We start from the raw sequence: 25,589 nt of genomic DNA, 5'->3' as shown, positions 1-25,589 counted from the left end.
ATAAACATCTGCATTTTTGAGATTCAAGGAAACAATGAAATGTTGTAGTCCCTTTATGCTACACAAGAAAAAAACAAGATAAAATGTTTTTTTTTATGGTGAAATAACTTTAAGGTATAATATGCAGCATTTTCCAAAAAACAACGTATAGATTGATTGAAAAATAATCCCTCTCAATCATCACTTCTGACCCAAAAGTGTGCGGGGTTGTCTGTATCTACTAACTGTACTTTCTCTTCTTATTTTGCTGTGTTCGGGACATTTCTAGGCATCAGCAAGCAGCCTTTGGGCCCCACATGGGGGTGTAACCCGTTCTCATTCTCAAAATTCATTTTGATGATGAAAAATTGACTTGATATGTAAAGAGTCAAATAAAAAGCATTTATTAAGGAATATGCATAATAAAATAGCTTTGAGTCAGGTCATACCAATACATTATGGTGAAGCAGGATCCTTGTATCTTATCTTAATTGTGATCGATGAGCAACCATCCCTCAAGTTAACTTTTAACTGTCTGGTCTTTGCTGCACCCTCTCCAAGTTGAGAGCAGGTCAGAATCTGTCTGGCACACCTCTCACCAACAAAGTGCAGCATGTGTTCACAGCTGAATTAGATTGATTAGGTGACTTGCAGGAATGCAATCTCACAGCTGCGCTGAGTGTTCTTGTTCATGCTCTTACACTTCCCTGTTGTCGTTGTCATCACCCTCAAGGCCACAGTTCTCCACAACATAGTCCTTTTTTTTTTTTTTAGCATGTTCAGGGCCGTCAGTCTCCGTTGGAAACTGGTAGTCCGTGGAGTGGAAAGCATGGAATCAAAAACACTCATTTGACGTCTCATTTATCTTTTAAACCTTTTAAAAAGAAAGGTGAACAGGCCTTTCCTGTCATCTACTGTTCGCCACACTTTGGAATAACATGAATGTTTTATCAAGCTCTTTTCATGGAATTTGTTGACAGCATGAAAAATAGGGGATTTTAACTTTAATACTGTGATCAATAAATGTAAAAAGTGACAATGTGAATTTGAATGGTGCCATTTAAAAGTATATAATATTTATATATTTTAGGGAAAATCCATCCATCCATTATCTGTAACCGCTTACCCTATTCAGGGTCACGTGAGGGCTGGAGCACACAAGATTAAAAAACAAATCTTTGGTACTTTGTATTTAAAGTTTTGGACTGTAGAACCAAAACGATGAGCTGAAAGACACTAAAATGCTCCATAGAGCTGAAAGAGACTGTTTCTAATGTACATGCAGTGTTCAACTATGTGATGGGTTTCGTAATGCCACAGTGACTGGTACTCATGTTCTCTATTATCTTGTTCAATAAACCTTAGTACTGTAAGTACGGGATTATACAACATAATAAAACAGTAAGAGTTAAAGCCATTAAAAAAAACACATTAAATTTAAAAGAAAAAGGTTTCCCTGTTTGGCAAATGATATTCCAGTTAAACAATATACTGTATGAAGCCCTGTGAAAGTGTGTTTTACGAATTAATAGTAAAAAAATAATGTATTGGTACTCATTTAATGCACTTCTTGATAGACAGTGTCCCACTGTGTTATTGGGGAAAATATGTGATGTTTTAAACTGCATTTGATACTGAGTGCCTCCAGTCACACACATTTGCTCTCTTCTCCTGTATGATATGAATGTGTTTTTGGTGCGTATTGGTTTAACTAATAATAATTGTGTTATTCATGTTTTTATTCATCCAACAGATAAAAGATAAAACATTTTTTTTGTAACTTTCCAGAACAACAATGCGCCCACTTCACGCAGTGATTGGCCAGCTGTGCAGAAGTATGTACAGGTATGTAGAATTGTAACTTTTCTCTTTAACTCTGTTTGTGTACGTGTAATACTATAAATGGAAAGATTGTCCACAGGTTTATGCCCTTATCCTCTTTTGACCGAGTGCTGTGTCTCGTCCCTCTCTATGCAGGCAGCATGGCTCTCCAGAGCTGCTGTAACACAGTTTTGCCTTCAGACATAGTCTGATGGCTTTGGTCTTACGAACTAGTTTGTTTGTGTGTGCTCTTATTTCCATTTGTACAATTTGTCCCATCTTAAAGTGTGGCCACGTGGAACAGGTGTAAAGACCTTTGTTTGAAGCACACTTAGAGTTGTCAGTAGTAATCACCTGTCCAGTGCTAACTATTGTACCAATAAACTTAAGAGACTTCAGTCTTCATAAACGTAATTCTGACACAAACGTATGTTTAGCCTGTAACCCACAGCATTACACTGAATTTAACTCTCAAACTTTGCAGAAACTTTTTGACTGTCTATACAAAAAAAAACAAAAAAAAACATACTGTTTTGGTCTGTGACGGAAGACTTTGACCAATCACAGGTCATTTCAGAGAGAGAGAGGGCGTTCCTATTGGCTGTGCTCCAGCTGGTGGGCGGTGTTTGGTATTTCCTCAACTGATCTCAACATGGCTGCCGGGTCACAAACTTTCTCATTTTACAGCTAAACAGTACACTACAAGATGATTCTGAAAACATTTGAGGAGAGAAATAGGCATTACAGTAACAGAATATTGATTCATATTTGATCAACCTAATTTGACCTTTTGATCGGCGTTCGTGAGTGATTGACAAATGGCTCTCATAGACGGCAGCTGGACGGCAGACTCCAGATCAGCTCTGACTGTTTTTTTCCTCCGGTCTATGAAATCCTGCAGATGCCATTAAGAGCACCGGAGGACACAGCGGAACATGATACTTTCAGATTACCTGTCTCATGCACTACTGTCAGGATATAGTGACCTTTTTACAAAAATAACTTTTTTTTAACCATATTTCCATTTCTACCCACTGCTGCTGCTTTAATGCCCACGAATAAGATGCTAAACTTGTGTTCTTGTGTGCATCTGTCTGCATTCTGGAGAGAGTGATGTAATGCATAACTAGAAAGTAAAAGGACAACCAGCCGAACCAACAAAGTGAGCAGTTGCAATGTGGATGTATTCAGGTCTTAGCAAGTCCCAGCTCCACCCAGTTAGGCTGAGCTGGCCTCTTGTCAGCTTTGAGAGGTGTTCGTTAACCTGATGCTCCCTGTTACGTGAGTAATGAAGCATCTCAGCAGGTAGATCCCCCAAAACTGGAGGGAGCTGTTGTTAAGAGAGAGAGAGACAAAGAAACTTTTCAATTAGGCACAATTACAACCAGCAATGACAATTCTCAGTTATTACTGTAAACAGTTGAGCAAGTGATGAACCCTTTGGTTGATCTCTGCATCCAAAGTCCAATGCCATTTTTCTCTTACATGTAGTTCTCTCCTTAATTCTAATCTTGTTGTTTTCCTATGCAGAGAGGAAATAAACTTTCAAGTTTTATGAACACTTTTAAACCACTTGTTTGGTTTATTTTCAATTATTTATATATTTTGTTCAGCATTTTGTGATTTCATTAATAGTTTTATATTCATCTTAAATGTCCTAGATAAACCTGACTGGTGTCATTTTAACAAATGCTCTTCCTAAATACTACATTGATGGCATTTATACAAACTGCACACATGAACCATGTATGATTGCTGCTGTTAGAACTGTGACATTTCCCAAAGTCAGCAGAAGTATAGAGTTTTATTTAGGCCTGAACAGATTTAAATTCCTAATGTTTCATTTTGACTGATTACAGGGGATGATGACTTTTAAATCATGGTGTCATTTTTATCTGTAGAGTATGATGTGTTGGCCAGGTCATCTCTGCAGCACCACAATATTTAATTTAAAATGGTATTTTTACACATATTCAGCCCTCCTGCAATTTAAAAACTGCACTATGCCATATTGAGATTTCAATAAAATTGTGATTAACTGTGCAGCCCTAGTTGTATTCAAGGTTTCCTGGGGAGTTTTTTGACGTGTGTGTGTTCATGGTAATGAAGAAACATGTCGCCCAGTAGTGTGACTCATCGATGTGTTTTTAATAGTTTTTGGACAACAGTGGAGCTCTGTGGCACAGAGGAATCAGATATATCAGGCTTTGGATACATAGACATACTTGTTAGTAGGATCAATTCAAGGCTGATCTTTTTATGAGCTTTGTTGATGGTAAGAAACATTAAAAATATCATCAGCCTCATTCTTTAAGCAGTCAAATAGAAGTCATGACTCTCACCTGACCAGGAATGGCTGGGGGAAGCAGCTTGTAGTATGTGTTTTAACAACATCCTGAAGATCCATTAAGTTTTTCAGCAGTGTTCCGTACCCACATTTGTCCATCTTAGTCACCACAATCTGCACAACAAAATGTTTCACACATTACAATTTTACCTTAATGTACAATACGCATATTCAGACTGCACTGTGCAGTCTCTGTTTGCATAGAGCAGCTGCAAATTCATCATTTCCATTCCCACATATTTTAAAAGTTGCAGTGTAGGAACTCTAAATTCTTCTGTCAGAGGATATAACTGAATGCTGAAAAAAAGTGAATAGATTTAACTGGTTCCCTACATGCTGTTAATCTTGTCCTGTATCTTATTCCATATCAATCAACAGCATGACAGCAAAGCAACAACTTTAAAGTCTGCTTCAGGTTGGAAAGTGACCCTGTCACTTCATTCCTTCATGCTTCCTTTGCCTTTCAGCAGTGAGAGTTCATCTTTGTTAAAAGCGGTACTGTCACAATCTTAATAATGGTCAAAGTGTTTAATAACCTGAGAGCACGAATAATTGACTGTGGAGTGCGTAGAGAGTGGAGGGGTGCTTCATTATAACGCCTCAGCGGTGGCATTTCAGAGGGGACTGCAGTTTTTAAATAGCTGAGTGAGAGCGTTCAGCATTAATGCAGTGTGGACATAATGATGAGGACTGGTAAGAAGAAGAAGTTAAATGTGAAAAGGAGGGGTGAAAGTTGGCTAATGCTGACGGTACCACCTCCATCTAATAGCATAAATCCTGTTTCCAGCATGAACAATGCTGCGTGCTACCTGCTGTTTCTCAAGCAAACATTTAAAAGGTTTAATGTGTAAGATCTGGACAGAGTTTTAGTTTAAAAACTTAAAAAAAAGGAACTAACATAATCAACAGAATGTGAAGAGGTTACGCCCGGGCCAGACAGGGAACGTCAGCAGCGTGTGGCGGCTGCCTCGCTGAAGTGCTGCGTATCTCACGCATGGGTTGTCCACACCAGCTGTGTTTCTGCTGCTGCAGCTGCCAGCAATTTCTTTCTACATTGAGTTTGACTTTCATAATGGCATTTCATTTCGTTATAAAGGTCATTTATATTTATTTTACACAGAGAAAGGTTAAGAAGCGTGATCTAATTGGTAAATAATAATAATCCACAATTAGAAGCCGGTACTTTATTCATTCATAACGCCCTGAAAGTCACTGCATCTTCTACAACACTGTCCTGTAAATATTTCAGAATAAAAGCCTTGTGTTAAATGAAGGAATTCTGTCCACAGAATTATTTTGAAATGAAAGCAAGAAGTGTTGATTTAAAAATAATCTTTCCTTTTTCCATGTCTGTGACATATTCTACAGATATAGACATTGAAACTGTAGTAATGTTGTTGTTATGATGTCAATATAAGGTCAAAAGATCACTCTCACCGTCTGTTGTTGCTGTGAACGGCTCGCGCTAAAAATAGGCTAGACCTCGATCTTTAGAAGAGACACAGCCGAGCAGCGCTGCTCACGCGGGCAGTGTGTCTGCTCTAACCTGTTAACGTGGACGCGGAAATAAAAAACAACAGGTTCCGCAATCGCCACGCGCTGCTCGCGTTCCCTGTGTGGCCCGGGCCTTACAGTGTTGCAGAGATATCTAGTGAAATGAGCATGCTAACCAGTAGCCCCGGCCCGTCCTGTCTTGTCTTGTAAAACCACTTGTACCTCGAGAGGCGATAGTGAGTCACTGTAGCGTCCAGTCTGCCCTCAGTCCAACACGAGAGGACCAAGCCTCATCCTCCCCGGGTTCGCCAGGAGTAAAGTGTGCGGCAGCTCCAGGAGACGTACCCCCAGTTAGCAGTTAGCTCAAATTCAGCCAGTACAATCACCAGCATCGGGGGTCTGATTCCAGGGGGCTGCCGTTACACGGGTTAAACCCAGCGGCCGCTGACTGGGCGTGTATCTCCCGGAGCTGCTGAGTGCCGACCGTTCTCCTCCCGGCGGGGTGGTCTCATTAGGGAAGTAAGAAAATATCCATACAAATGAGTATCAAGGTATCCCTGTATCGATTTATTTTATTAACCTCTTAAAAATTTCGACGACCCGCCGCCGGGCCCGATCGCGATTAAATCTTTCGGAGTTTGTAGCGGGCTCCGTTTTAAAGCTAGAGTGAAGTCACTAACACGAAACTAGAAAAACCTAAGGGATCCATCGCTTGTCGGGAAGGGGGCGAAATAACGCTCCAAAGTTGAGCTTAATTTTGGCGAGGAAAACTGTAATGGTCATTTTCAAAGGGGTCTCTTGACCTCTGACCTCCAGTTATGTGAATAAAAATGGGTTCTATGGGTACCCACGAGTCTCCCCTTTACAGACATGCCCACTTGATAATCTTATGATAATCGCATGCAGTTTGGGGCAAAAAAACATGTAGTCACACGTGAAGATTATAAGTTAGCAGTGTTATTTTGACTCTCAGAGTTTCAGCAGTTTGGTTGAATTTTGCATATTCTTGCCCTGCTGTTAGTAGTTGATGTTGTTTTTTAGTTTTTTTCTTACAACTGATGACTGTATATTTGGATTGTATGGACCCACTATAGAGGTGAAATGCTGCCCCCTATTTGTTTGGAGCAGGTGGCCTTACATGTTACACACTGCACCTTTACACAAACTGCACATTGACCAAATCATTTAATGTGTTTGTTTTCTCCACCGCTCCCACACTTCATCATCTGCTTGTTTTTTGAACTCGGTTGGGGTTTGTGTGTTCTTGGCACAGCAGATTTTTTTTTTCCTTTATTAATCGATGATTGTTTGGCTTAGGAAATGCCAGAAAATGCTCATCACAGTTGCACAAAGCCCAAGGTGATGTTTTGGTTCATGCAATCATCAGTCCAAAACCCAGAGACTTTCCTTTTACAACTCTAGAAGACTAATGGAACCAGAAAACATTCACAGTTGAGAAGGAGCCAGAGAATTTGGGCATTCTTTATAAAAAAGAAAAAAAAGAAAAAGACTAATATTGATTATTTGATTGATCGACTAATCGTTGCAGCTCTAAAATGTTTACAGAAATGATCAATCAGAACTCAAAGGTCATTTGGGCATATGAGATGGTGATCAATTGAGCAGACAACTTCTTACTGCCTGACCATAATTTGAAGTACCATAATAATCATAACTAATTAAATGGATGGAAGAAATAAAAAATAAACAAATAAATAAAAAATGAAATATATATATACTGTATATATATCCATCATAGTTTCCTTTAGTTTTTCTCCATATATTCTGCTTTTGAGCTGTGTTCTCATGGAAGTTTTCATTTGGAAATAAACATGATGTTACTATCTATGAAGAAACAGAGTGTGACCTCCTACCACATATGGCCGTCTGATCTCCTCACACATCTCCAGGGCGATCAGGTCAGCCTTCTGAAGACCAACACTGCCATCGACCAACAGGAACGTCCTCACCAGACTGAGGGAACATAAACATACGTTAGCCAAAAGAGCGGGTTAATGGATGTGACTGATGATGAAGAGTTTTCATGGTCTTCCACAGCCATAGTAATAAGGACACAGACTCTTACCAACACAGATCTCTGGGTCCAGGACGAGTAAAAACAAATTAGTAATTATTTCACCCCTCTCAGGTCACCTTGGATAAAAGATCGTTCAGTATCGTAACCATCCTGTTATCCTCAAATTTACTAACATCGTTTATCCTCGGGGTCAATTTGACTCCATCAAGTTAAACCTCCAGAAATGATTGTAAAAATATGCAAATCACCATAAAATCTCACTGACTGACATACATTTGGAAAGAAATGTTTTTGGTGTTTTAATGGCTTTTTTAACTGTCCCCATTGGGTTAGGGTTTGATGAAAAGTCATACTTTTATTCAGCACCTTTCTAAAAGCTCTGTAAATGTATTATTTCTTTTTTTTTTTAAATATTCTTCTAAATAAAAATGTTATCAATAAGACCTTTAATGTATTGTTTTATCATAAACATAAATGCACTCCTATTCAATGGATATAAACATGGTTATTTTATGGAGGGACATGCTTTTAATGTCTTACCTAGCCTATGTGTTGTTTTAAATTAAATTATTTATAAAATAAACGCTTACGTCGAGTTATTATGACTGTGAATTAATCACTTTAAAACTTTTAAAGGGTCCATAATTAATCTTTTGTTTATTTCTGTGGAAAATAACTGACGTTTGGTTCCTACTTCTAACACGGCTTGTGAACCAATAGTATAACAACATTGGTATCATGAGGTATCTGTGTCATCAGTGATCAAGTTGCCAGTTAGAGCGGAAAAAAACTGTCTTAGTGTGACAGTAAGTGCACGGCAACCATTTGTTTTGAAGTGAATGCAAGGGAATGGGGGAGGGAGAATGCGACATCTAGTGGCTGAATGTTACCAATAGCACCTTTAACCATCATTGTGGCATGTCTTGAGAAACCTTCAGTGAAGTTGTCAATGAATACATAAAAAATAACAAATAAGCTCTCAAATAAGGTCTAATGAGTCTCAATTACAACAGTTCTCATCAGTCAGAAATAGGCGTGGTTGCTGTTTACAGACGGTGTGGGCTAAAACACATAATTCTCCTTTACAATAATTCACTACATGTTTAAAATCAGGTGAGCAAACTCATTAAAATATGCAATAATTAAGATCAGTGATATGATGGAACAGTGGCATTAGAACGTGCCAGAGGGAACGAAGTTTGGGCTTTTTCACGGCCAAAATCTTTCCCCCCAGCTGGAAGATGGATGATATTATTAACACAAAAGGTTCAACGTCATCACAGTGATACTACAAATGTGTTAATATTTGCCTTCTTTTAAGTCGTAGTTCTAAGAACTTGATCAAACTTGTGCCTGAGGAGGCCCAATGTAGATGACTAAACACTCTGAGAAGCCATGTTGATGTCATAGGCTTAATCAGTACTCTGTGTAGAGTGCTTGAGTAAAAAGAGACACTAATGTCTTTTGTTTATGATGCTTTAGCAGAACATGTCTGTGTCTCTGAATACTATTTATTCTACCCGAGGTGAGACAAACTGTGTGTCCTCTTCTTACTGAAAGGCTTTTGAGATGTTCCTTTCAGCACAGCGGACCTGAAAATCAGATATGAATGAATTTCACCTCCCGTAATAATGAAGGGAGTTCTGTCATGGTCTCCTCCCAAACTCTGATTAAGTAAATGTCTTAAGTAAATGTCTTACTTTTCCCTTGTGTAAAGGTACGGCTCCACCATATCCACAAAGTCGTTGGGGGCTTTGTGTCCGTAGCCCGGCATGTCAACGACGGTGAACGCTTTGCCCACTCGGAAGAAGTTCATCTTCTTTGTGTGACCCTGAGGTGGAAATACAAAGAGAGAAAGACAGGAGGTGTCAGGGAAGAAGAGTGAGGAGAGGAGTACAACTCTGAACAAGACAATTCATACGCTGATATCTCACACTTTGCTTCTTTAATTTACATATAGACTAAATACCTGCTCACTGCTACACCGGTGGTGTGTGTGAAGCCTTTGACCTAAATTCAGTATAATACAATGTTATGATTTTACTGTCTCTAATATCATTATTTCTAAAAGAGTCCCACAAAAATATTTATATCTGCAAAGAAGACAAATTTCGAGGGTAACAATAAATAGTTAACAAGGGTAAAAATGGGTCAAAATTGTTAATAACGATGTAAAAAATAAGAAGATGATTTGTACAGAGCATATACCAAGAGGTAACCGCAAAATTAGCATCGACAGGGACACAAATCTTGACTCTTGACTCAAGGTCTACTTACACAATCCATTATATTATTATATATTATTTTGTCCAACTAAAGTTTGAGTATGAATTTTCATTATGCTTTTTTAATTCTCAATTTTTCCGCAAAACCATTTTTTTAGTCATTTAACTAAATGTGCCAAATTTCTCAATACGTCAGTTTTTTAAGTTGTCTTCAAAATACTACTACATAATACACAGTGCTACTACATAATATAGTCTAAAATTAGAACTAGGATTTAGATTAAAAAAAAATCTGAAAATGTTTTCTTCTTTTTTTAATTAAAGCAAAATTAATAATAATAAAAATGATAATAATTATAATTATTATTATTATAAATATTGTAAAACTGCAGAAGTGATTCAATGTAAACAATCAGATGTTTGCGGTCTCTTGCAATTCAAAATTTAAATAAAATCTGATCAAATATTGTAAACAAGACTTAGAATATGTTCAGATCATTAATATGAGACAGTTTTTGAGACTTGATGCTGAGACTCATTTCTCAGGGATTGAGGTTCGACACCCAGCTCTACCCATGTGTATAACAACAGGTTTAACTTCAAAATAAAAGGGTAAAACATCATCAGTCTGAGTCCACATAATGTTATCTCACACAAACAAGACCTTGAAACTGAAACACACAGACAGTATGTGGGATAAGACTACTCACTGGAGTTTTGGATACTCGGACTTCTACCTCAGGAGTCAGGGAGAACAGACCTTTGATGAGAGACGACTTGCCCACGTTGCTTCTGCCGATGAAACACACCTGGGAATACACACAAGTTGCTTTATTCTCGAAATATTGTGTTACTGTTACTGTGCTAATGGTGAAAAGCTCTTGATAGTTTGTGCTGGAATATTTCCTGACAGTAGTACATGAGACAGGTAATCCGAAAAAAATCATGTGCCTCTGGTGTCCTCTGGTGCTCCTAACGGCATCTGCAAAATTTCACAGACCGGAGGAAAACAAGCAGTTAGAGCTGATCTGAAGTCAGCTGTCCAGCTGCCGTCTCTGAACAGCTGTCAATCACTCGCGAACTCTGACCAAACGGTGAAACTAGGCAGCACAGATCAAATATGAATCAATATTCTGTTACTGTAATGCCTATTTCTCTCCTCAAATTTTTTCAGAATCATCTTGTAGTGCACCGTTTAGCTGTACAATGAGAAAGTTTGTGACCCGGCAGCCATGTTGAGATCTGTTGAGGAAATACCAAGCACAGCCCACCAGCCGAAGCACAGCCAATAGGAACGCTCAATAGGAACGCTCTCTTTCTGAAATGACCTGTGATTGACCTGAAGCCTGAAAACAGAGCCATGAGGAGGAGCAGAAGTCTAGTTTTCTCTCAGAACACTTGAATTACAATATGCTGAAATGTTATTATGGAATTTTTGCCCAACGATGCCAAAAACGTTCTGCCTACTGAAGTTTGATAGGTTGCAGCCGCAAGGAAATGTGGGACAGCAATATCTCCTTTCCTTTCATAAAGGATGCTCCAGTGTATCCTATGCTAAAAGAGATAAGAAAGGAAGCAGTGAAGCACCTTTCCTCAGCATTTAGAGAATTCGACCAGCTCTTATCATGGCTGCTACTGAGATAATTCCAGTTCGTTTCACTCCGTTAGGATCCTTCCTCAGCAAAAAAAAAAGACTTCTCGACCGCAGCCCTGCTCTGACTGTTACAGGCTGTTCCGATTGGCTGCCGCCACTTTGCCACTGCAGTACCGACGAGCGGCAGTCCCACAGGACACGACTCCGGCTCCTCCATCTCTCAGACACAAGACAGATGGATGGAGGCTCACGCTGCTGCCAGTAAGCTGCAAATACATCATCCTCATGTCAGAGCAGAGAGGCAGAGTGGTAACTAAGTCGGCATGCCAAAGAGACCCCGTTGTCCCATCAACACAGTGTTCCATTCTGAGCCCTCTGGTGAACACCTCTGTCTAAGAGGTTATAAATCTGCTCATTTATTATCAGATGTCAACTTCTGCATAATTATGTATGAGGCTGCAGGAGGGTAAAGAGACATTACGCTCCATTTTTCACAGACTGACTGTCCACGTTTTGGGTCGAGGAAGGGCAATGTGGACAATCACGGGTATAAAAGATAACACGGGTCGGTTAAATGACTTTGTACATGTAAATGGGTTTAAAGCAGCAGTGGGTAGGAATGGAGCAAATATGATTACAAAAAGTTATTTTAATAAAACGGTCACTATATTGTGACAGTAGTGCATGAGACAGGTAATCTAAAAAAAATCATGTGCCTCTGTGTCCTCCAGTGCTCCTAATGGCATCTGCAAGATTTCAGAGACCGGAGGAAAACAACCAATCAGAGCCGAGCTGGAGCCTTGCCATCTCTGAGCAGCTGTCAATCACTCGCGACCTCTGGTCAAACGGTCAAACTAGGCAGCTCTGATCAAATATCAATGCATATTCTGTTACTGTGATTGGTCAAAGTCTCCCGTCAGGGTCTAGATTTCTTAAAGCCTGAAAACAGAGCCATGAGGAGGAGCAGAAGTCTATTTTTCTCTCAGAACACTTGAATTACAATATGTTGAAAGGTTATTGTGGACGTTTTGCCCAATGATGCCAAAAACATTCTGCCTGCTAAAGCTTTAAGGGTGGAGACTTTGTCCCTCTTAACATCACTAGGTCATTAAAGAATAAACTGTATTTTTGTTTGATGCGGTCGGTCCAATCTGGCTGGACTATTGCAGTGTGAAAAAGTTCCAGACTTGCCAATCTGACAGTGACACAACATCCACAAGGAGTTCTGCTCACGGTGGAACGCAGAGAAAATAAGAACCTCCACTCATAATTTTTTACATAAACAGAGATTATCAATTCCATTTCCTTCACAGAAACACAGCACAATTTGATTTTTGACACTACAAAGTTATGCTAAATTTTGGAGAGGAAAAACTGTCATGGCCATTATTCAAATGAATCCTGCGACCTCTAACTTGCATTTAATCGCGATTGAATATTTTAATTGACTGACAGAGCCTAGTTTATCACTAAACTGTGTTCTTCACTGTGTTCCTCTGTGCCCTAGCACAAAAAGTTCCCTCCACCATCTGTGGCAAACCGCCAGCGTATTACCACACCTGCTAAATTGTAGCTTTCACCAATTTGTGCTCTCTCTAATTATCTGTAGCCTTTAGCGGGCATTCAGACAGAAAACTGCCCTGCATCAAAACAACGCAAGGGTTGATGGGGGCGTGTTGCTCCTGGTGAGACAGGAGTCCAGTTGAAGGAACAGATCCACAAGTTTCAAAGTATATCAGATGCCAAAACACAGCAGAGCAGTTTATAATACTAGCAACAATTATTCTTGGGATGTTTGCGAGGTAAACAGTAGAAATACGTGTTCATGTTACAAAGTAGTCTACCAGGAATCTGCCATTGCATGCACGTGTTCAGTCAATGCAGCATCTTGCCAGATTGTGTCACGGCACCGTCACATTTACGACGGAGTATTAGGGCCACATTGAGGGAAAAAAAAAATCGGAGATTTCGAGAATAAAGTCACAAGTTTATGAGAAAAAAAGTCATAAGTTTATGAGAATAAAGTCATAACTTTAAGAGAAAAAAGTCGTAGTATTATGAGAATAAAGTCATAATATCTTAACCCTCCTATTATCTTTGGGGTCAATTTGACCCCATTCAATGTTTAACGTCTCTAAATAAATGATTGACATGATTTTTTTTGCTTCATATTTAATGACTTTTCCTAATTTAATGGGGACAACTGGGTAAACATAAAATTAAAATGATGATATGTTTTCAATGTCCTGTACACATGCTGTACGCATCGGTGTTCTTTGGGGTCAATTTGACCCCAGGCTGTTTTAGCTGTATAAAACATATAAGAAATATCAACATTTTACACACATTTGTTTTGGATGATATTGAGGACACTATAACATGCAACTTTATAATATTCAAAAAGCTTTAGGGCCCTAACCTAACATAACCATAACTGTAGTAGTGAGAGAACCACTGATAGTTCACACGACATGGGAGAGGGGAAACATCATTCTTGCGAGAACTTTGATATTTCCCCACGATTCGGGGGCGGCAAAATATGGTTCCCGTGAAGATATTGATTTTATTTAAAGGGCTATTTAGGTAGTCAACAAACAAACATAAAGTACCTGACACATAGACTTGGGTAACAATTTTAATTATAATAATTTTCTGGAGGTTTAAATTGCTGGGGTCAAATTGACCCCAATGATAAAAGATGTTAGTAAATTTGAAGGTAACAGGAGGGATAAAGTAGTAATTTGAATTGTTATTTAGAGGGAAAATAGTGTGAAAATGAGGAACGTGGAGCATCTTGTAAAGTTATTCTTTAGTTTAGGTTTCACTAATAACCAAATACTTCATCTTTTGGCTCATCAGCACCACAATATCATCAGGACCTTGAAAAGATTGTGCAAGAAACTGCGTTTATTCCGAGAAAGAACCATACGGACCTGCTGGGGAAACTGCCTCTTTTGTGGAGGAAGAAATTACTTTATTTCTCGCAATATTATGACTTTATTCTCGATTTATTTCCCTCAACGTGGCCCTAATACTCTGTCGTATACACTGACCTCATTCAAATGAATGAAGAGAGCTGTGATTTTTCACGCAGAGCTGAAGCCAGTCTGAACTTAGTCAGGAGCAGATAATATTGTTAAGGAGAGCCATGAGAGCAATACGCCTTTTAAAATACACTCATTGTTCTGTATTTGATGAAGAGTAAAATCACATGAGGTAACTTTAAGAGATAACATTACGGCAGCTCTGAACATGACTCAGTTGTTAACAGTGTGACCGAGGCGGCCCACTAACCTCTGGTGCTTTCAGTGCAGGTACATGGTCCATCCTCTCTGCAGAGATGTAGTAATCAATCTTATGAGACGGAGAAGCGTAGAAGAGCTTTTCTGCTTTAACCATGTCCTCCACACTGGGATGAAAGAGCTGGAATGGAGTCCTGTCCACTGACCTGAAAAATGTCATTCCAATGAATCAACTAAATAAATCCACTTCAGGCTATAAAAGAATACATGTGCCTATAGAAAGTAAATCCAGTACCTGTCCAGGTAAGCTTCCAGCCCACTAAAGGGGTAAAGTAAGCTTTGGACTTTCTTCGGGGGAAGCTTCGTGGCTTTCTGAAGTGAGGCCAGTTTATGGACAGTCTGCCGGCGGGACACAGAGCAAAGTTGTGTCCCAGGCTGAAGCCACAGTGACAGCCGGAGACAAAACATCTTCCTCTGCAGATATCAGACCTGCCTGCAGCGGAGAAAAAAAAGGACAGTGTGATTATCACTCCACTTCCATCTATGTGCAGTCTCATTTGGTGGTGGCATCAGCCATTTTTTATGGAGTGGTCTGCTGGGGCAGCAGCATCTCGGCTGTGGACAGGAAGAGACTCTACAGAGTGATCAGGAAGGCCAGCTCTGTCCTGGGATGCCCCCTGGACCCAGTGGTGGTGGTGGGAGAGAGGAGGATGATGGCTAAGCTGTCATCCATGATGGAGAATGACTCCCACCCCATGCAGGACACCATCTCAGCACTGGAGAGCTCCTTCAGCGACAGGCTGCTCCACCCAAAGTGTGTGAAGGAGCTATCGCAGATCCTTCCTTCCTGCAGCTGTCAGACTCCACAACCAGCCCTGCTCCCAGTAGACCACAACCAGCCCTGCTCCCAGTAGACCACAACCAGCCCTGCTCCCAGTAGACCACAACCAGCCCTGCTCCCAGTAGACCACAACCAGCCCTGCTCCCAGTAGACCACAACCAGCTCTGCTCCCAGTAGACCGCAACCAGCTCTGCTCCCAGTAGACCACTTACACACCAAAAACTGACAATAACCTGATATTTTCAGGTGGAATTTCATTCATTCATTCTCACTGAGCAATATCATTTTCCACTTGTGAAATTGTGTTAATATAGTTTATGGTAAATACTGTATATACTGCTCCTATTGTTATACTTCCTTCTATTTAAATGCTTCATATTTTGTTACACTTTGTTTAGCTCTTTTTCACTGTGTTAGCTGATGCATCTTGTTTTTTGCACTCTCCCCTCTGCTGCTGTACACTGCTAATGTCCCCACTGCGGGACTAATAGAGGAATATCTGATCTTATCTTATTGAACACATTCTTCAGCTTTAATGTGAGTTGATGATCTGCTGTCATCCCTCAGAGAACTTTAACACGAGACAAACTGCAGAGCCAGCTAATGTTACATTTAAAAACACCACGCCGACTTTAAGTTCTGTCTTAAAAACACACCACACATGTCTAAATGAAGTAGTCTGCCTGCCTGTCTGATGCTGACTGAGTGAGATGTGTCTGTAGAGCCGGTGAGGCTGCGTGACCTTTAACATACGTTTAAAACCAACAACACGTCACAATGCCGGTTCATTCCACGACTCACCTGAATTACAATATTTCCATCGCTTAATAATGGAATAATAAAGCCTGGTTTGGCTCCAGCAGAGCGGTATACACTATATCAGGACTGCTCTGCTACAAAATGTGTTTACTTTCCTCCATGTTGCGTGCAGCGCTCAAATAAGTCCGACGAAGACAATTTACATTAGCTAAAGGTTCCGCTGTTTTAGTTATTTTATTTAATATTAAATATTCAGATACTTAATCAACATACTTTAATAAACCAACTGAAACAAAGTAAAAGTAAATTACTATGTAATAAACACTTCGTCAAAACTGGCCAGAAAAAAATACATGTTTTTATAAGGCTTATTTGTTATAATAATAATAATAATAATAATAATAATAATAATAATAATAATAATAATAATTGTTATTATTATTATTATTATTATTATTATTATTATTATTATTATTATTATTATTATTATTATTATTATTATTATTCTATAAGTAGTAGTAGCAGCAGCAGCAGCAGTATTCTTTTATGTTTTAGTATTGTGTGTATAAAAAAAAACGTGTGCGTTTGGATCTCCTATATTCTATTTCTATGGTTTGGACAATAATTTCAGCTAATAACGCTATTACACATTCATAGAATCCCCCCCTTAGCCTCTGCTTACATTTTAAACTCACATATTTAAAAGAGGATCGAAGCAATAACAAGGGAAAGCAGTGCACTTTTTAGATGTTCACTCCTAAAACCCAGTTTTCACTTGCAGTTTTTGCAGTCAAATTTGGAACAGCTCTAGATATGAAATGCAAACAATTACCCAAACACATTTATTACATCCCGACATCCTGTTTTCTCAGAAGATATGTCATAATACAAAAATGTGGGAGCTTGAGACTCGAGTAACAGACGATGAAATGAGACCCTGAGGAGGCTTAAACAAGGGCATTGCAATTACATCTCTATCCCCTGTGCTATTCTAATAATGCATAGGACATTGGGACATAATTAATGAGCATGAATCCTCTTTTAGATTCGGCTACATTCTTCACATTGATGCACGGCTGCATTTGAAACATGCAGAAACATTCCTTCTCTCCTCCCCACAGGGAAAGGTATACAGTTCTAGCTGTCACATACATCCTCCATCACCCTCTCTGTGGGGATTATTGAGGATTATAATACTGACGTTTATGTAGAGCACGCCAAAGAAATGTCTTCATAAATTTGGTTATAGGAGGTGGCAGTGATAAGAGCGACTCCGGGCTTCTCTCCCACTCTGCATTCTTTTGCACTGAGTCTCCCAGTAGGAAATGGACTTTCATCAATAGTCAAATGGTGGTCAGGTTTCACAGGTTCATGAACACAAAGCGGTTAGCCCTCCTCTCACAGTAGTTACTCTCCACATTCCTTCCTATGGGGAGAAGAGATCAGTTCTAATATATATCAAGCTTTGATTAATAGTTTGAAAAGCAATTTTTTTATTTGAAAGGTATCGAATATTTGGCACACTTTGGAATCTTTAAATATAAGCACTTCAAAATGTGTCACTCACGGCTCTCCCACAGTGTGTGTGGACCCTTTTCTCTCCACGTGGTGGCAGTGCAGACTGTGGTGAAAGCATCCCTCTGCACTCACGCTGGTATGTTAAATATCTTTCCTTCACCACCTTGTGCCAATCCTCCCTCTGCTCCATCTGGGTTTTATGACCTGATGTGATTCATAGTAAGTTCAACGGACAAATTAATTCACACGATATCCAATTACAGCTCTCATATTCATCCTGTCCTTTTGCAGTGGAGTCTTTTATTCTCCTCTGCCATGTGGTAATGCCCGCGCCTCTTCCATTCATCACCCATTTAAGAGAATATAGATTTCATATGAATCCAGTGCCTTATTAAACGAGAAAATTAAATATCTAATTGATTCATTCTCTCCGTCTCTGTCCGTCTCTCTCTCGTCCCTTTATTGCATGTGTGTCTTGTGCATCGTTAAGTGAGCGCTACACACGTGTTCGGCGGTTAATTAAACAGCTTCATCTGAAATCAGAACAAAAGGAAGAGTATACTGTGCTCCTTGGATTACTTAGCAAATTAAAGGCTGGTAGCTTGCATTACTTTAACATTTCATTAATACACAGGGAGATGAAGGAATCGCCGCCGAGGACAGCTGATGGGGTGCTTAATAGGTGGACGTTTCTCGCTGTCAGACGTTTATATGGCTTTTAGCACAACAGAACCCTGGACCAAACCTTTAAACCTCACAAAGCCACACCTCACCGGGGGTTTTTAAGAGGCACTTGTGTGGGAAACAAGACAGTGAGGGATATATAGCGGCAGAAGGGGGACGGGTAATTGATGGAGGGGAGCGGAGAGGAGAGGAGATAAGAGGGATAGGCAGGGGTGGGGCGGCCATGGGTGCTCTCATGGCTCCATCACCCCATCCTTCACCGTGAGCCAGAGGATCAAATGCCAGACCAATCAATCGTCCACCAAGCAGACATCTATAGCGCGGGCCATGATGGCATTTACCTCCCCAGGGTGCATATCAATAAAATAAAAAAAAAAAGATATCATACAAAATTGATTGTTCTCAAACAGCCCGCCCACCTACACCAGCAGGCCAGCCTCTCACCATCATCATCATCATCATTTCTTCTTTGGCTCCTCATTCGCTGTCTGTCCCCATCTTCTGTCTGTCTCTCTTTCCCATCCTTCGGCTTTTTTCTGCCTCTCTGTCAGTTGCAATCCTTCCATTGTGCTTGATTGATGCACAACAGGCAGCGTTTGCAGGGTTTGGAGGCAGCGTGCAGCAGCCACTAAGAGGCCTTGTGGTCTTTTTCACAATGTAGCGTGAGGCAAAAGAGTCCAGCTGCAACGCTGCTGACGAGCCACCCACAAACACCCACACTAACACTGATGATGCTTTAATCTGACACTGACTTATCACACGGTTTGACCCGAGTGACCTTTTCAGACCCATTAAACCATTCATTTGCATGTTAACCACCGAGGCCCGGCCCAGCCGCCTCCCCTGCACGGCCTCCGATACCTCCCGCGGCGGCCCTGACAGGGGCACAATGGGACGTGCGCCGCCAGAATACCAAAGCCAAATACCAAAGCTTTTTGTTTGTCCGGGAAGGATGAAGTACGGAGGAGTTTATCAAGTCAAGAGGTCAAACCATCAATACGCCTCAAACAAACGCACACAGCTGTCACATACACTCGCCTCAAGGGCAAAAAGACAACTAGAGATTAACACGGGCTGTATTTGTTCTGTCTGCCCATCTGGCCCGCGCTGAGAGCTGTCGAGCCAGACATCCTCCATCTAGCAGTGGTCAGTGTGTGGACAAGTGGACAACTTTGCTCCTAGAACAGAAGGCTGTATCATTTAATCACGGCCCAGCTCGCTCCCTCCTGCGTTTCAACTCTCATTACTCTCTCTGTCTCCGTTAAGTAAACAGGACAATCAGAGGAATGGCTGTGAAACAAAGGCCCTGTTCCAAGTGATTCACAGGCACATCAATAATATTCACACTCCTCAACAAACTTGAGCTGAGACTGGAAACGTGAGCCGTTAGCTCTACTGACTCTGCAACATTTAATAAGAATGCATTAAACTATAAATCACCACAAGCTGCCCCAGTCTTCTATTTAAGATCCCACCCAAGCCCCCAGCTGTGTCAGTCCTTGTTCTTCTGCGTGTCTCTCTCTAAGCATCTCCCATGAATACAGCATAAATATTTTGGCAGGTGGTGTTTGGAGGATATTAGAGCACAAGCGCTGAGCGCTCAGGGATATCGATTGAGCTTTAGCGGCCAAGAACCATGGCTCTACTGGCATCGATACGGCGAGGAGAGGAGGTTGAATGAGGAGGAGTGACCTTGGGCCAGGAAACAATCTTGACAAATAAAGCCCCGGGAAGGAAATGCAGGGAAACTAAACACTGAGGATGTCAGAGTGCAGAGACTCGGGGGTGACACTGTGAGGTCTACAGGAAAACAATGAGGGGAACGACACAGATCTAGAATTCAGAGTATTTGGTGTTTAAAGCAATCACTTTTTCTTCCGATTGATTTAGTATAAAAAAACAGATTTGAAACACCGAAAAATAAAAATGAAGGAGATTGTAAAAAAAGTTTTTATGCTTGGCTGAGGTGGAAAAGTTGGTGAACAGATAAAAATAAAATGCAAAGTACAATGGCACACATCTGTGTGGAGCCATGAGGAGACTATAACCATCCTCAAATTAATGTTCATTAATGAAACAAACAGAAATATCATATTTCCATTTTGTTTACTGCACTGTTTCTTTTTAAGTTTGACTCTTTTAATCATGTTATCCATTCTCTGCATTGGTTTAAAGCTTCAGTAGGCAGAAAGTTTTGGGCATCATTGGGCAAAACTCCACAATAACCTTTCAGCATATTGTAATTCAAGTGTTCTGAGAGATAACTAGACTTCTGCTCCTCCTCATGGCTCTGTTTTCAGACTTTAGAAAATCTAGCCCGTGATGGAAGACTTTGACCAATCACAGGTCATTTCAGAGAGAGAAAGAGAGAGCGTTCCTATTGGCTATGTGGCTGTGGCTTGGTATTTCCTCAACTGATCTCAACATGGCTGCCGGGTCACAAACTTTCTCATTTTACAGCTAAACAGTACACTACAAGATGGTTCTGAAAACATTTGGGGAGAGAAATAGGCATTACAGTAACAGAATATTGATTCAGATTTGATCAGTCCTGCTTAGTTTGAGCATTTGGTCGGAGTTCATGGTCGCATCTAGAAGGTAACCTCCAAGACTCGCTGCCTGACGACATATCCTGACCTTAACCATCACGCAAAAGTTTTGCAACTTGGTTTGTTGGAGGTCTCGACACAGGCAACACTCTTAAAACCCCGGCAAAGCCAATATACTGGTGTGGATACGCATAAATCGACACTCATGACCAACGGCACTGATGACTGGTCGAGTCTAGTTGGTAACCCTCGATTTGTGAAACCCTTGAGAGATGGTTGAGGTTAGGCATTGTCCTGGAATGGTTAAGGTTAGGATAGGTCATCGGGCAGCGAGTCTTGTGAGAGTTTTCGCAAAACTAGGTTTACCATCTAGACACGACCCTGATTACTACAGACTACCTCGATGCTGTATGCCCTGGTAGTCACATGTAGGTTTGTTGCTGGAGTGAAATACCAACGCTAAGGTTGGTCGGGTTCTGCTTGAAAATAACTAGTTTGTACGACATGTTTGGCCGACCTCGTTTGGAGGCTGTTCTGAAAACGGCCACACTGGCAGGCCGTCATAAAGAGACGCTTGGAACATTTCAAAGCTATCCTTTCAGGATGAGACAGTATCATAAAAGCTAGAACTTCTTTTCTTTAATAATTGCTGTCTTAGTTGACCCCGTGTTTCGTAGCTACGGTCTATTACGGGTCAAGGGGAAATGGAGTCTAACTGATGTTGACATGCTCCAACAATAAATAACACCTGAAACAACAAGCGCACACATGATCTTTCTCTTACTGGGTCATATGAAAATGCATCCGAGACCAATTAAAAACCACAGGACACCATTCCTTCAGAAGCAACACTGTATAGCCTCTCTGCTGCTGTAGAGAAAGATAGAGAAGTGCATGCCAGTGTTGCCTCTGAGCTGATCGGCCTGAAGCCTTGAACTTGTTTATTAATCTGATGAATTCATCCATGTGGAAATGAGGTGTGAAAGCACCGAAGGTACTCCTACACGGCAAACACTCGGCTGGTTATCAGCACGGAGCTGTATTGTGCAACTGTGTGAGGTAACCTTTAGATTGCTTAGGTCATGCTTCAGGATTTAGACTGCCTCCAACCTCAACTAGACCATTACCTCTGCCAGCACCTCACTTTCTCTTCCTTGTATCGGATATTTCGCTTCATCCTCTGCTCTCTATCGCTTCTCTTTGTCTGTCTCTCACACACACACACAAACACACACATAAACTCACAATCCTCCACCCGCCTCTTTGTGTCTTCCTCTCTTTCATTCCACAGAGATGATTTATTTTGTTTCTCCCCTCTCCTCCTCCAGTCCGCAGCCGCCCTCGGGGTCAGCGCCGAGCTCCATCACTGTCTGGATTCTTAATCCCCACACTGGAGACGCCCGTGCCAATACAGGAGAATAACAGATTAAAAAACAGAGCCCGAGCTCCGAGTGTCTCCCCTTTTCTCTCTGTCTGTCTCTGCCTCCCTCTGTCCTCGCAGCAGATAAGTGGAAAAATAAACTTGGGGGAGCTAAGCCGGAGTTGAGAGGCGAGTCATCGAACCAGGGATGACAGAGAAGCTTCCAGCGCGGTGTTTAATGAAGGTGATGCAGCAAAGCAAGGCCCTCTGCAGAGGCTCTCTGAGTTATAACACTGGAGCCTTGGGAGGTGACACGACTGCAGGCGGGGAGGGTTCCACTTGGCTGCAATTGTCGAAGGAAGATACATGGTTGACCCCAGACTAAAATATAAGTAGCAGAACATAAAAATAATGAAACCTGAGGTTCCATTTTCACATAACCAAAAATAATGGCTCTTTCTCCTATAGGAGGTCATTGTCAGCTCTGGCTCCAGAGTGCAGGGAGGACGGGGTATTAAGGGTAATGGAGACAGAAAGTCCAAGGGATCTTATTATAGAGAATGTAAAAAATAAGAAAAAAAAAACAGCAATGAATAGACTCTGGAGGTCATATTCACAAGAACTCAGAACAGCATGCCTAACCACTGATCCGAGACCAGTTCCGCTATGAACTCATGCTGGTATTTGCATGACTTCACAACCCAACCAGTGACCTTAAACCAGGATCTTTAACAAAGCGGCTGCAGTCCTTTCATTCTGATAGGAGACTCCTGTCCCTGTTGAGTGAGAGTGAGAAGTGGTGGTGGTGGTGGGGGGGGCAGCTACAAGACAGATAATGGCTGTGTCAGTTTCCCACTGCTCTCCTCATAGAAGCTGAGCCAGGAGGAAGCTGAGAGGGAACAGGGAATGCAAGTGCATGTGTGGGCGTGTGCACGCGAGTGTCTGTCCATGCAGGTCTGCATATACGCTTGAGTGCTTGTGTTTGCATTAGGTTCAGCTCCATCTATTGCTATAATGTACAGTTTTGTGTACCGATCTTGACATTCTGAATTGAGGTGCATCATTTTCTTTGTAGTATAAAAGCATAAATAGGTTTACTGTCAACAAAGCATGGGAAAAGCCACACAGAGAGTGGAAAGTTCTATACTCAGCAAATATAATTTTGTTGAGTTTTTCAAATGTATTTTTTCTTTTGGCGCTTTGAGCACGACAAGCCGAGTGTCATCTAGTTCTATTATATTGGAGAGAAGGCAGACATCTATATACGGCGGCCGATACCTCCAACACACGGCAACTCACACCAAAACAATCTAGATTAATAAATAGCACTACAGTTAAAGTGGCAGTAGGGAGTATATTTTTGGCATCATTTGGCAAAAAATCCATAGTAACCTTTTAGCATATTGTAATTCAAGTGTTCTGAGAGAAAACTAGACGCCTGCTTCTCCTCATGGCTCTGTTTTCAGGCTTTAGAAAATCTAGCCCTTGACGGGTGACTTTGACCAATCACAGGTCATTTCAGAGGGAGAGCGTTCCTATTGGCTGTGCTCCGGTCATGTGACCGGTAGTTTGGCGTTCCTTCAAGAGAATTCTCAGTGGCTACCGCGACACAAACTTTCTCATTTTACAGCTACACAGTACACTACAAGAATATTCTGAAAACATTTGAGGAGGGAAACATGCATTAACGTAACAGAGCATTGATTAATATTTGATCAGCGCTGGCTAGTTTGACCATTTGGTCGGAGTTCGCGAGTGATTGACAGCCGGCTCTCATAGACAGCAAATGGATAGCAGATCTCAGATGAGCTCTTACTGCTTGTTTTCCTCCGGTCTGTGAAATCTTGCAGATGCCGTTAGGAGCACCAGAGGACACAGAGGCACATGATTTTTTTCAGGTTACCTGTTTCATGTACTACTGTCACGATATATCGACCGTTTTATAAAAATAACTTTTTCACATTTGCTCCAATCTCGCCTACTTCAGCTTTAAGAGGAAAAATATGTATTTTTTATTTTTGGGTGAATTGTCACTTTAACACTACTTAAAGTACCAAGCAAAACATCCTGTCAAAGTTCTTAACGTAAAACAAAGGCAGCTAATGCTAGGGACACACCTCAATGCTTCTGTTCATCTCGGCTTGTATTTGAAGTGCAGAATTTGGGGGGGAAATTGGGTTGAATTTCTAAAAGTTACATAGGATATTGGCTTTACTGTATGCATTTGTCATTTGCTGTGCAGACACAGTTGAGCATCTTTTACAGACCAGCCGTTCTGCTATTCAGTAGTTTTAAAAAGCGGCCAACTCATAATGACACTCATTATTAGGTTTCAGTGGAGAGTTGGTGTCCCTGACAGCTTTTCCACTCTCAAAACCAAAGCACTTCTCTGTGATTATCCATTTTAAAAATATAAGTATTGGTATCATGCTTCAAAAAAGCAAAGAAAGAAAGAAAACGAGAGAAAAATACAAAAAAAAGTTTCTGTGTCTGACTGTGTGGGCTTGTGTCTTCCAGGCTCATTGTTCACTCCTCCACACCTCTGTGACTCTCTGAGAGGACAGTAGGGTGCATGGTGGGGGTGAGGAGGGGGTGCCATCATCACCCCTCCTCATCCTCCTCCCTCTCTCTGTCTCACTCCCTCTGTTCCCTCTGGCCCTAAAGAGAGTCTCAGGGCCATGACAACGGGACACCCCTCTCCCACTGTGACCAGTATACACGCTGTTGGCTCATTGTGACTCGCTGGACTCTGACAGCACAGCCTGCACTCACAATGTGTTTATTGGACACGGCTGCTTGTGACGCTTCACCCCCCCTGAGTCCCCCGGGTCTCTGAGCTCCGTCTGTGTGGTGCCGATGGCAGGTGGGGGCCCCGGCTGGACGGTGAGGTCATCGATGTGGGGACGATGACGGCGGTACGGTGGGGGAGGATACAGGCCTACAAGACTTCGTCTGTATTTGGACATTGAGATAAACGGAAGAAGGAGAACAGAGGATGAGGATGAGAGGTGTGTTCAGAGAGGGAGAGGTGAGGAGAGGTGTGGGAAGGTAAATACAGGACAAGAGGAAAGCCTCATTCAGGTTCCCTATACTTCCCTCACTAAATTCATCACTCCAGATGGCATTTGACCCATTGTG

General features: G+C 41.2%; 1 protein-coding gene and 1 long non-coding RNA gene across 4 annotated transcripts in view; one reads left to right on the top strand and one right to left on the bottom strand.

The window, feature by feature from the left end:
• LOC141782199 (uncharacterized) overlaps window positions 1-22,583 on the top strand; it is a 41,581-nt gene extending 18,998 nt beyond the window's left edge. The window contains exons 2-3 of one of the 2 annotated variants that reach the window (XR_012597074.1): window positions 1,768-1,824; window positions 22,420-22,583. This is a non-coding gene — a long non-coding RNA (uncharacterized LOC141782199). Of the gene's footprint in view, window positions 1-1,767; window positions 1,825-9,396; window positions 10,223-22,419 lie in introns of those variants that run through there. The other variant, XR_012597073.1, reaches the window with a different exon arrangement.
• On the bottom strand, window positions 368-16,537 carry gtpbp8 (GTP binding protein 8). 2 transcript variants are annotated; one of them, XM_074658269.1, is made up of 8 exons: window positions 16,384-16,537; window positions 15,036-15,240; window positions 14,793-14,946; window positions 10,615-10,713; window positions 9,380-9,510; window positions 7,516-7,615; window positions 4,143-4,261; window positions 368-3,130 (listed from the first exon to the last, which is right to left on the bottom strand). In XM_074658269.1, the coding sequence occupies exons 2-8, from the start codon at window positions 15,206-15,208 to the stop codon at window positions 3,040-3,042; spliced, it is 867 nt and encodes a 288-aa protein (XP_074514370.1). In that variant the 5' UTR covers window positions 15,209-15,240; window positions 16,384-16,537; the 3' UTR covers window positions 368-3,039. The 2 variants fall into 2 exon arrangements, with proteins under 2 accessions (XP_074514370.1, XP_074514371.1); XM_074658270.1 differs by having other exon boundaries at window positions 15,036-15,233; window positions 16,383-16,532.
• Window positions 22,584-25,589: the final 3,006 nt, after the last annotated feature.

The sequence above is a fragment of the Sebastes fasciatus genome, chromosome 14 (assembly GCF_043250625.1).
Source record: "Sebastes fasciatus isolate fSebFas1 chromosome 14, fSebFas1.pri, whole genome shotgun sequence".
Lineage (NCBI taxonomy): Eukaryota > Metazoa > Chordata > Actinopteri > Perciformes > Sebastidae > Sebastes > Sebastes fasciatus.
Note: the sequence above shows the minus strand (reverse complement) of the source record. Positions and strands in the feature narration are given on the sequence as shown.